We start from the raw sequence: 12,977 nt of genomic DNA, 5'->3' as shown, positions 1-12,977 counted from the left end.
AACGCAGCCGCGGTAAGTCTTGGAACAGACAGGGCCCCTGCTGCCGCAGGTCCTGACTGAGTGGCAGAGGCCATTGGTCCTCTGATATAAATTCTTGAAGTTCTGGGTACCAAGCTCTTCTTGGCCATCCACGAGTATCGTTCTTACTCCTCGCCTTCTTATTATTCTCAGTACCTTTGGTATGAGAGGCAGAGGGGAGAACACCTAAACCGACTGGTACACCCACGGTGTTACCAGAGCGTCCATAGCTATCGCCTGAGGGTCCCTTGACCTGGAGCAATATCTTTTATAGCTTTTTGTTAAGGCGGGACGCCATCATGTCCACCTGTGGCCTTTCCCAATGGTGTACAATCCTATTGGAAGACTTCTGGAGGAAGTCCCCATTCTCCCGGGTGGAGGTCGTGTCTGTTGAGAAGATCTGCTTCCCAGTTGTCCACTCCGGGAATGAACACTGCTGACAGTGCTAACACATGATTTTCCGCCTATCGGAGAATCCTTGTGGCTTCTGCCATCGCCATCCTGCTTTTTGTGCCGCCCTGTTGATTACATGGGCGACTGCCGTGATGTTGTCTGATTGGATCAGTACCGGCTGGTTTTGAAGCAGAGGCCTTGCTGGCCTCAGGGCATTGTAAATGGCCCTCAGATCCAGAATATTTATGTGTAGGGAAATAACCTGACTTGACCAAAGTCCCTGGAAGTTTCTTCCCTATGTGACTGCCCCCCAGCCTCAAAGGCTGGAATCCATGGTCACTAGGACCTAGTCCTGTATGCCGAACCTGCGGCCCTCTTGAAGATGGGCACTCTGCAGCCACCACAGTAGAGATACCCTGGTCCTTGGAGACAGGGTTATCAGCCTATGCATCGGAAGATGCGATCCGGACCACTTGTCCAACAGGTCCCTCTGAAAAGTTCTTGTATGGAACCTGCCTAATGGGATTGCTTCGTAAGAAGCTAGCATTTTTCCCAGGACTCGCGTGCAATGATGCACCGCTACCTATTTTGGTTTCAGGAGGTCTCTGACTAGAGATGACAACTCCTTGGCTTTCTCCTCCGGGAGAAACACTATTTCTGGTTTATGTCCAGAACCATCCCCAGGAACAGTAGACGTGTCATAGGAACCAGCTGTGACTTTGGACTGTTTAGAATCCACCTATGCTGTTGTAGCACTTTCCAAAATAGTGCTACCCCGACTACCAACTGCTCCTTGGACCTCGCCCTTATAACGAGATTGTCCAATTACGGGATAATTACAACTCCCTTTTTTTGAAGGAGTATCATCATTTCGGCCATTACCTTGATAAAACACCCTCGGTGCCATGTACAGTCCAAACGGCAGTGTCTGGACTTGGTAATGGTAATCCTGTACCACAAATCTGAGGTACTCCTGGCGAGGATGGTAAATGGGGACATGCAGGTAAGCATCCTTGATGTCCCGGGATACCATGTAATCCCCCTCGTCCAGGCTTGCAATAACCGCCCTGAGCGATTCCATCTTGAACTTGAATTTTTTTATGTTCAAGGATTTTAAATATAAAATGGGTCACACCGAACCATGCGGTTTCGGTACCCCAACCCGTGTGGAATAGTAACCCCGTCCTTGTTGAAGTAGGGGCACCTTGAGTATTACCTGCTGGGAATACCGCTTATTAATTGCCTCTAGCACAGCCTCCCTGCTTGAGGGAGTTGTCAGCAAGGCATATTTTAGGAAACGGCTGGGGGGGAGACATCTCTAATTCCAGCTTGTACCCCTGAAATACTACTTGGAAGAAACAGGGATCCACCTGTGAGCGAGCCCACTAATTGCTGAAATTTTTGAGGCGGCCCCCCACCGTACCTGGCTACACCTGTGGAGCACCCGCGTCATGGTGTGTACTCACAGGAGGCGGGGGAAGAATCTTGATTCTGGGAACAGGCTGACTGGTGCAGCTTTTTCCCTCTACCCTTGTCTCTGTACAGAAAGGAAGCGCCATTTGACCCGCTTGCTTTTCTGAAGCCGAAAGGACTGTACCTTTTTCTGTGAGGAAACCTGAGGTAAAATTATTTCTTCCCAGCAGTTGCTGTGGATACGAGGTCCCAGAGACCATCCCCAAATAATTCCTCACTCTTATAAGGCTCTCTATGCGCTTTTTAAGTCAGCATCACCTGTCCAGTGACAGGTCTCTAATACCCTCCTGACAGAATGGACATTACATTTATTTTGGATGCCAGCCGGCAAAATATCCCTCTGTGCATCCCCCATATATAAGACAACGTCTTTAATATGTTTTTATGTTTGCCAACTATTATCCCTGTTTGACAGGGTCACCAACCACGCTGCAGCAGCACTATCTGCAGGTCTCAGTCTAGTACCTGAGTGTGTAAATACAGACTTCAGGATAGCCTCCTGTTTTTTTTTATCAACAGGTACCTATTAAAGTGGCCGTATCCTAAGACGGCAGTGCCACCTTTTTTGACAAACGTGTGAGCGCATTATCCACCCTAGGGGATATCTCCCAGCGCAACTTATCCTCCTGGCGGGAAAGGGTACGCCATCAGTAACTTTTTATAAATTACCAGTTTCTTAACGGGGGAACCCACGCTTTTCACACACTTCATTTATTCATCTGATGGGGGAACAAAACACTGCCTGTTTTTTCTCCCCAAACCTAAAACCCATTTATAGAGGTTAAAGTCAGAAATGTATAACACATTTTTTATTGCCGGGATCAAGTCACGGATTGGATTGTGTATATGTCTCCACCTTGTCGACACTGGAGTCAGACTCCGTGTCGACATCTGTGTCTGCCATCTGAGAGAGCGGGCGTTTTTGAGCCCCTGATGGCCTTTGAGACGCCTGGGCAGGCGCGGGCTGCGAAGCCGGCTGTCCCACAGCTGTTACGTCATCCACCCTTTTATGTAAGGAGTTGACACTGTCGGTTAATACCTTTTACCTCTCTATCCACTCTGGTGTCGGCCCCACAGGGGGCGACATCACATATATCGGCCTCTGTTCCGTCACCATATAAGCCTCCTCATTCAACATGTCGACACAGCCGTACCGACACACCGCAGACACACAGGGAATGCTCTAAACGAGGACAGGACCCACAAAAGCCCTTTGGGGGGACAGAGTGAGAGTATGCCAGCACACACCAGAGCGCTATATACTGCAGGGACTAACTGAGTTATGTCCCCTATAGCTTTATATCTATATATATAATGTATACTGCGCCTAAATTTAGTGCCCCCTCTCTCTTTTTTTAACCCTTGTAGACTGCAGGGGAGAGCCAGGGAGCTTCCCTCCAACGGAGCTGTGAGGGAAAATGGCGCCAGTGTGCTGAGGAGATAGGCTCCGCCCCTTTTTCGCGGCCTATTCTCCCGTTTTTTATGGACTTCTGGCAGGGGTATTTACCTCATATATAGCCCCTGGGGCTATATATTGAGGTATTTTTGCCAGCCAAGGTGTTTTTATTGCTGCCTCAGGGCGCCCCCCCCCAGCGCCCTGCACCCTCAGTGACCGGAGTATGAAGTGTGTGAGAGGAGCAATGGCGCACAGCTGCAGTGCTGTGCGCTACCTTGGTGAAGACTGAGTCTTCATGCCGCCGATTTTCCGGACCATCTTCTTGCTTCTGGCTCTGTAAGGGGGACGGCGGCGCGGCTCCGGGACCGAACATCAAGGCTGGGCCTGCGGTCGATCCCTCTGGAGCTAATGGTGTCCAGTAGCCTAAGAAGCCCAATCCGGCTGCAAGCAGGCGAGTTCGCTTCTTCTCCCCTTAGTCCCTCGCTGCAGTGAGCCTGTTGCCAGCAGGTCTCACTGAAAAGAACAAATTCTAAGACTATAACTTTCTAAGAGCTCAGGAGAGCCCCTAGTGTGCATCCAACCTCGGCCGGGCACGAAATCTAACTGAGGCTTGGAGGAGGGTCATAGTGGGAGGAGCCAGTGCACACCAGGTAGTCTAAGATCTTTCTAGAGTGCCCAGCCTCCTTCGGAGCCCGCTATTCCCCATGGTCCTTACGGAGTTCCCAGCATCCACTAGGACGTTAGAGAAAAGTGGTGGATTTTCTGGCCCATGAACGCATCCAGGAGCTTGGCCATCTGCCGTACAGTCCACGTGGCCCCTGCTACTCCTTTGTTTTCCCACAAATCAAGTGCAAGATCCATTTTGAGTCACCGTAAGCTGCGGTGGAGGCCTTCATCCAGCATGTAGAAAACATACGTGCTTCGGAGTGGTCCACCTGCTTCACCAAGTAGTGTGAGCGCATGCAACGTTGCACAGACTCCACTAGTGAATACTTTGAAAACATGGGGTGTTGATTTACATATAGACAGTCAGAAGGTTGACAGTCAATAGATCTACAGGTACAAAAGGTCGACATGAAAAGGAAGACCGTACAAAAGGTCAACATGAACATGGTCGACACAAAGGGCAAAAAAAATTTTGGGGTGTCATTTTGTATGTTTAACCTTATTTGACACAACTTTGTAGAAAGGTGTACGCTCGCCACGCTTTGGGCAAGGTGGCTCGTGCTGCTCGCCACAAGTTTACTAAAAGGTAAGAGATGGTGACATAGATAGTATATTAAACAAAAATTTAAAAGACATGAAAAAAAAAAAAACCAAAAAAATGTTTCCGACAAGCCCTATTCAAATGAGCGGACAAATCCGACTGTCGGATTTGTCCGCTCATTGGTGTCCCGTCCTGCTGCTGCTAGCGGCTGCCGGGGTGTAGCTGTCAGCGGCGGCAGCTACCACGGGGGACCCATCACCGGTGGCAGGGGGAGAGGTATCTGCGGCGGCCGGGGGTACCCGTCAGGCGGCCGGGGGAGACATCGGCGGCTGGAGGACTCGTCAGGCGGCCGGGGGTACCCGGAGGTAGTGCCCTGCAGCCCGCCCCACCGCTACCCGGTCTCATGTCCTCAATCCGACTTTTTTAAAAGTCGGATTGAGATGGTCGAAAAGGGGGCCAAGCACGTGGATCAACAGCTATTCCGCCGATCCACGTGCTTTTCGACAAGCCGAATTCCTCGACTTGTCCAATAATTTGGGGTTATATTGAATAGGTTGGAACCCATTCCGACCTAAAAAAGTCGAAAACTGCCGTCTTTTGTTTCTGATGCATTTGGGAATTATTGATGCACACAAAACATACTTATTAAATGAGTACAAGTGTATGTCATGTATTTCTGCCATAAACCAGTATAAACACTACTGGCCCTGTCCAACCTGTACCTTGCAATATACTTGCAATTGTGTTTTTGTAGGAAATACAAACAGTGCATGCCTTTTTGGGCATAATTGTGGTATCTGCCACTTGGAAACTAAAGTGTATTCATCTATAAAATAATTTCTTCTTCAGTAAGGAAATGTTGATTGTATGTGCATCTGAAAAGACCATGGGGTAAATGTAATAGGGTGCGGGTGTTAGTGTGAGAACACAATCCAGGTTATTAGCCGCTTTAAAAATACGGGCAGCATTCTCACACCCCATTACATTTACTCCTTGTGCGCTTTAAATCAAATAGCAAGGCTTCCTTATGGAATGTTTATAAGTTGGGGGAAAAAGATTACTCATAATACTGTAATTAGTCACTAAACCTATAAATTATACATACTTTTTTTTTTTTTTATTAACTGGAAAAGCTGAAACATACCCAAGCGATGGAATCCAAAGGTGAAACGTTTGTTTGGAGACTTTGTCGACAACCAGAGTGCAAGCAAGGTCAGAATAATACTGCTGAGATCAGTGAGCATATGAAGTGCATCAGTCATTATTGCAAGGCTGTTGGCAATGTACCCACCTGTTAAAAAAGGATTAAGAGATTGCATAATCTGAAGATTATGTTTAATTGAATTGCTACCAATAAAGAAGCAAACATTATGTATTGCTAAAGAAGATATAGGGGCATATGTACTAAAATAAGAATTTACTTACCGATAATTCTATTTCTCGTAGTCCGTAGTGGATGCTGGGAACTCCGTAAGGACCATGGGGAATATCGGCTCCGCAGGAGACTGGGCACAAAAGAAAAGCTTTAGGACTACCTGGTGTGCACTGGCTCCTCCCCCTATGACCCTCCTCCAAGCCTCAGTTAGGATACTGTGCCCGGACGAGCGTACACAATAAGGAAGGATTTTGAATCCCGGGTAAGACTCATACCAGCCACACCAATCACACCGTACAACTTGTGATATGAACCCAATTAACAGCATGATAACAGAGGAGCCTCTGGATAGATAGCTCACAACAATAACCCGAATTGTTAACAATAACTATGTACAAGTATTGCAGATAATCCGCACTTGGGATGGGCGCCCAGCATCCACTACGGACTACGAGAAATAGAATTATCGGTAAGTAAATTCTTATTTTCTCTGACGTCCTAGTGGATGCTGGGAACTCCGTAAGGACCATGGGGATTATACCAAAGCTCCCAAACGGGCGGGAGAGTGCGGATGACTCTGCAGCACCGAATGAGAGAACTCAAGGTCCTCCTCAGCCAGAGTGTCAAATTTGTAAAATTTTACAAAGGTATTTGACCCTGACCAAGTAGCAGCTCGGCAAAGTTGTAACGCCGAGACCCCTCGGGCAGCCGCCCAGGATGAGCCCACCTTCCTTGTGGAGTGGGCATTTACAGATTTTGGCTGTGGCAGGCCTGCCACAGAATGCGCAAGCTGAATTGTATTACAGATCCAGCGCGCAATGGTCTGCTTAGAAGCAGGAGCACCCAGCTTGTTGGGTGCGTACAAGATAAACAGCGAGTCAGATTTTCTGACTCTAGTCGTCCTGGAAACATATATTTTCAGGGCCCTGACAACGTCTAGCAACTTGGAGTCCTCCAAGTTCCTAGTAGCCGCAGGCACCACAATAGGCTGGTTCAGGTGAAACGCTGACACCACCTTAGGGAGAAACTGAGGACGAGTCCTCAATTCCGCCCTGTCCGAATGGAAAATCAGATAAGGGCTTTTACAGGATAAAGCCGCCAATTCTGACACGCGCCTGGCCGAAGCCAGGGCCAACAGCATGACCACTTTCCATGTGAGATATTTTAAATCCACAGATTTAAGCGGTTCAAACCAATGTGATTTGAGGAACCCCAAAACTACATTGAGATCCCAAGGTGCCACTGGAGGCACAAAAGGAGGCTGTATATGCAGCACCCCCTTGACAAATGTCTGAACTTCAGGAACTGAAGCCAGTTCTTTCTGGAAGAAAATCGACAGGGCCGAAATCTGAACCTTAATGGATCCCAATTTGAGGCCCATAGACACTCCTGTTTGCAGGAAATGCAGGAATCGACCCAGTTGAAATTCCTCCGTTGGGGCCTTCCTGGCCTCGCACCACGCAACATATTTTCGCCAAATGCGGTGATAATGCTTTGCGGTTACATCCTTCCTGGCTTTGATCAGGGTAGGGATGACTTCCTCCGGAATGCCTTTTTCCTTCAGGATCCGGCGTTCAACCGCCATGCCGTCAAACGCAGCCGCGGTAAGTCTTGGAACAGACAGGGTCCTTGCTGGAGCAGGTCCCTTCTTAGAGGTAGAGGCCACGGGTCCTCTGTGAGCATCTCTTGAAGTTCCGGGTACCAAGTCCTTCTTGGCCAATCCGGAGCCACGAGTATAGTTCTTACTCCTCTCCGTCTTATAATTCTCAGTACCTTGGGTATGAGAGGCAGAGGAGGGAACACATACACTGACTGGTACACCCACGGTGTTACCAGAGCGTCCACAGCTATTGCCTGAGGGTCCCTTGACCTGGCGCAATACCTGTCCAGTTTTTTGTTGAGGCGGGACGCCATCATGTCCACCTTTGGTTTTTCCCAACGGTTTACAATCATGTGGAAGACTTCTGGGTGAAGACCCCACTCTCCCGGGTGGAGGTCGTGCCTGCTGAGGAAGTCTGCTTCCCAGTTGTCCACTCCCGGAATGAACACTGCTGACAGTGCTATCACATGATTTTCCGCCCAGCGAAGAATCCTTGCAGCTTCTGCCATTGCCCTCCTGCTTCTTGTGCCGCCCTGTCTGTTTACGTGGGCGACTGCCGTGATGTTGTCCGACTGGATCAGCACCGGCTGACCCTGAAGCAGAGGTCTTGCTTGGCTTAGAGCATTGTAAATGGCCCTTAACTCCAGGATATTTATGTGAAGTGATGTCTCCAGGCTTGACCACAAGCCCTGGAAATTTCTTCCCTGTGTGACTGCTCCCCAGCCTCGCAGGCTGGCATCTGTGGTCACCAGGACCCAGTCCTGAATGCCGAATCTGCGGCCCTCTAGAAGATGAGCACTCTGCAACCACCACAGGAGAGACACCCTTGTCCTTGGTGACAGGGTTATCCGCCGATGCATCTGAAGATGCGATCCGGACCATTTGTCCAGCAGGTCCCACTGGAATGTTCTTGCGTGGAATCTGCCGAATGGGATTGCTTCGTAAGAAGCCACCATTTTTCCCAGGACCCTTGTGCATTGATGCACTGAGACTTGGCCTGGTTTTAGGAGGTTTCTGACTAGCTCGGATAACTCCCTGGCTTTCTCCTCCGGGAGAAACACCTTTTTCTGGACTGTGTCCAGGATCATCCCTAGGAATAGAAGACGTGTCGTCGGGATCAGCTGCGATTTTGGGATATTGAGAATCCAACCGTGCTGCCGCAACATTACTTGAGATAGTGCTACCCCGACTACCAACTGTTCCCTGGATCTTGCCCTTATCAGGAGATCGTCCAAGTAAGGGATAATTAAAACTCCTTTCCTTCGGAGGAGTATCATCATTTCGGCCATTACTTTGGTAAAGACCCGGGGTGCCGTGGACAATCCAAACGGCAGCGTCTGAAACTGATAGTGGCAGTTCTGTACCACAAACCTGAGGTACCCTTGGTGAGAAGGGTAAATTGGGACATGGAGGTAAGCATCCTTGATGTCCAGAGACACCATATAATCCCCTTCTTCCAGGTTCGCAATCACCGCTCTGAGTGACTCCATCTTGAATTTGAACCTCTGTATGTAAGTGTTCAAGGATTTCAGATTTAAAATAGGTCTCACCGAGCCGTCCGGCTTCGGTACCACAAACAGCGTGGAATAATACCCCTTTCCCTGTTGCAGGAGGGGTACCTTGATTATCACCTGCTGAGAATACAGCTTGTGAATGGCTTCCAGTACCGCCTCCCTGTCGGAGGGAGACGTCGGTAAAGCAGACTTTAGGAAACGGCGAGGGGGAGACGTCTCGAATTCCAATTTGTACCCCTGAGATACCACCTGAAGGATCCAGGGGTCCACTTGTGAGTGAGCCCACTGCGCGCTGAAATTCTTGAGACGGGCCCCCACCGTGCCTGAGTCCGCTTGTAAAGCCCCAGCGTCATGCTGAGGACTTGGCAGAAGCGGGAGAGGGCTTCTGTTCCTGGGAACTGGCTGTTTGCTGCAGCCTTTTTCCTCTCCCTCTGCCACGGGGCAGAAAAGAGGAGCCTTTTGCCCGCTTGCCCTTATGGGGCCGAAAGGACTGCGCCTGATATCAGGATTTTGGTACTTACCGATAAATCCCTTTCTCCGATTCCACAGGGGCCACTGGAGTGTAGTTACAATGGGGAGATAGTAGGTGGTATTGGTAGCTGGCACTTTAAAAATTCTCACACTGTGGCTAGCTCCTCCCCTACTATCTCCCCTCCAAGCCAGTCTACGTTAAACTGTGCCCGAGGAGAGCTGTAATAAACAAACCGTAAGGTAGAGGAGGTTAACGACGCCCTGTAAACCAGGCGAACACAAACTAAACCTGGAACAGAACCTGACAAAAAACCAGGCTAGCCTGAACCCAACAAGCAGTCATATGGTGATCTGCAATCGTTAATCAAACAAAAATCAGGAGAAACAGCGCTGGGCGGGCGTCCAGTGGCCCCTGTGGAATCGGAGAAAGGGATTTATCGGTAAGTACCAAAATCCTGATTTCTCCTTCATCCACTAGGGGCCACTGGAGTGTAGTTACAATGGGGACGTCCCAGAGCTCCCAAAAAACGGGTGGGAAAGCGCTGAGAGTCCTGTAAAAACTGCTCGGCCAAACAGTGATGCAGAGGCCGTAAAAGTGTCAAACTTGTAGAATTTGACAAAACGAATGTCGGTTTGACCAAGTAGCCGCCCGACAAAATATTCATGGAGACCCCGCGGGCGGCTGCCCACGAAAGTCTTACAATGCGCGTAAAGCGCGCTGAAATGGAAAACGGAGGTTCCCTAGTAACCGCCAAGAAGACTGTCTGATGATCAGATGTATCCAACTGTCCAGCATATGCTGGGGCCCCGGCTATTTAGTACGGGAGCATCATCCAGAGCAAAGAAGAAAAAACACTTCATCGAATAGCCTGAGACCTCTGTAGAGAGAGTTGACGAGCCCTGACAACATTCAGAGAGGATTGAAAACCACTAGTGTCAGATTTATATGAAAAATGGACCTCCCCTCTGGAAGAAACGACCGCTGAGGCCGAAGCCGAGCCCGGGGAGTTGCCAATAGAGTACTCCCTGAACAAGAGGCCGAACTTACGGCCGCTAGGCTAATCTCATTTGGAAGAAAAGCGAAAAAGGCAGAGACCTAAAATTCCGGTCAGTGTGGTTTGAAGCGCAGCGGAGCAAAAAACCTCCCAGAGAAACCAAAGATGAATGGTAACTGGAAGAAGGGGGAAAAAACCCCTTTTATCTTCATTATGTTCCATAAAGTTTTCCCAAAGTGGCAAAAGCGAGAAGAGGTAATAGACTTCTGAAATCGGAGCCCAGTAGGCCTAACCGAACTAGGGAACTCCTCCCTTCTGAGGTCTCGTGAACAGTCACACGGGTAACCGAAACCAGTGTAAAATTGAACAAGGAGAAAAAAGGAGCCTGTTGAAGTAGACAGTCCAGTCGAGGTAGGAGCCAAGGCTCCTCTACTGACAACAGGCGTATCTGTATCTTCAAGTCATGCGTGGCCCAACCAGCGCCACCGAGAGGACTAGCACGCATAATCCCCTCCTGTGTTACTGAACATGAAGTAGAAATAGAAAAAGGAGGCAGGATAGAATAACCAGAAAACTCCCCGGAGCCCTGAGGGCCTCCACGGCTACTGCCGTCCGAGAGTAATAAAGGGTTAACGAGTCAGTCAGAACGCCCTGAGGTCGATCCGAAATCTCCGCCCACAGCGGACCAGCTGACAAAACTCCGGGGCATGTTCCCTCACCCAGGAGTCTGACCTGGTGGCTTGATCTGGAAACAAGATTGTTGTCCCCCGTTCCGAGAGGAATGGAGGCGACCACTCATTACGTCGCAACTTGACTGAAGAAATAGAGCCTCTGGTGCCGAGGAATGAAAAAACCTCTGACGGACCGTGTTGAGAAACGTCTATGCGGAGCATAAATTGGATCTGTGTCGAATCAGAAGCTCGTGGATCCTCCGGATATTCAGAAGCCACCTAATGTACAGAGTGGGATAGTAGCAGTAAATTGTCCCATTAGGGAACCAACGTCACCCACTGCCCCTGAAAAAGAGTTATTCTGTTATCTTCCTAAACTCTGTGGGAGCGGAAGAGAGAAGAGTAAAGGACTTACAGTGAAAATGAGAATCCTGTTAAGGGGGAATCTGAGAAAAGCCTGTCCAACGGAAATCAGTAAACAGGCATCTCTGAAGACAAGGGACACGTAAAACTCCCTTTCTTGTTTAAACTAGCAATCACAGACTAAAAGGATTGTAAGGCCAGAATAGGCCTGTCCGAGCCACTTGGCTTCGGAACGTGAAAAGAAAACAAAGGCCTGAGAACTGTCCTAATTCAAATGATATGTGAAAAACAGGGATCAACACCCTTTGCGGTTAGAAACCTATGGAGCGCAGCCTGCAGTATGACTCTCTTGTCATCGTAAATCAGCCGACCTATGCCGAGGGACTCCTGAGACGGTTGTAACCGCCCAAGCCTTCTCCCATCGACCTGCGCCTACCCTGGGACCCTGCAGGTGTAATGGGTGTATAGGATGACATAAAATCAGACTGGACTGAGGATGTTGAACCTCTGCTTCAGCCTTTTTACCCTGAGAACCCCTGGCGACGAAGATATCACCCGTGTGGAGTCAAAAACCTGAAAGGGCACGAAAAAATCTAAAGGGAAGACCAGTAAAGGTCTGTCTTGGAGCTGGGGCAGTAGTAGGAGAAATCAAAGTGGACCTACCTCCATTGGTTCAAGAAATCCTGCAGAAAGTTCCTTCCCCAGAACCATCTGCCCCGTAGGATTTCATGTTTACTTGTCACTGTCGCAGCCCCAGAGGTCGTCGGGTTAAGACAGCCCAAGCGAAGATGCAGGGTCCGAGTCTGTAGACATGGAGACCTCCAAGGAACATAAAGCAGAATCGTGATTCTGACCTGTATCAAAGTATCAATTGATCCTGATGCGAAGCATCCTGTAACCTAGAGGACAATTGTTCCCCAACCTACCTGCTCCGGATACGGTAGAACCATGCTGCCGCATATGTCGATGGATCCCTGAGCAAGGTTGCCTCAGGAAAACGGCGGCTTGATGGACCGGCGATACACCGAGGTGTATACCCTAGAGAGGTTCTGATACCATCTCCTGCCATCTGCGGGGAAAAGATAGGAAAACAAACCTTGTTTGATACCTGATATTGTGTATTCGGGTGTCTGTCGGCCGCCTACCGGAGCCTGCCCAGCTCATCCGAAACTGAACCAGTCGCTGTCATTTTCGTCAATGGCGTGGAACCCTGATGGACTTGACGTGTCCTCCTCCTTTACCTGCAGTATCAGATGAACTGCTGTATTATGTACCTGTATATTCTGAGACACTGGTTCAGATCCACAGAAAACAGACATCAGTAATGCATGGAATGTTAGCAAAGTTTCTTTTTGGAAAGGTGTGTTTGGTCCCGCTGTGATTTGATCCTGTGACCTTGGAAACCAAAGTCCAAGGGCTTACCTGATGAGTTATTGTCTGGTTAATAGTGACATTACCTGCATCATTGATCAAACAGGGGTGTGCAGGTGCGTGGAGGGCG

General features: G+C 49.2%; 1 protein-coding gene across 1 annotated transcript in view; it reads right to left on the bottom strand.

Annotated features, from left to right (window-relative positions):
- The window catches only part of SLC30A4 (solute carrier family 30 member 4), a 61,551-nt gene that overhangs the window by 41,181 nt on the left and 7,393 nt on the right, over positions 1–12,977 (bottom strand). Inside the window, exon 2 of the mRNA XM_063926010.1 lies at positions 5,632–5,778. Within this exon, the coding sequence (XP_063782080.1) occupies positions 5,632–5,778 (147 nt within the window). The remainder of the gene's footprint in view (positions 1–5,631; positions 5,779–12,977) is intronic.

Source organism: Pseudophryne corroboree, chromosome 6 (assembly GCF_028390025.1).
Source record: "Pseudophryne corroboree isolate aPseCor3 chromosome 6, aPseCor3.hap2, whole genome shotgun sequence".
NCBI classification, from domain to species: Eukaryota; Metazoa; Chordata; class Amphibia; order Anura; family Myobatrachidae; genus Pseudophryne; species Pseudophryne corroboree.
Note: the sequence above shows the minus strand (reverse complement) of the source record. Positions and strands in the feature narration are given on the sequence as shown.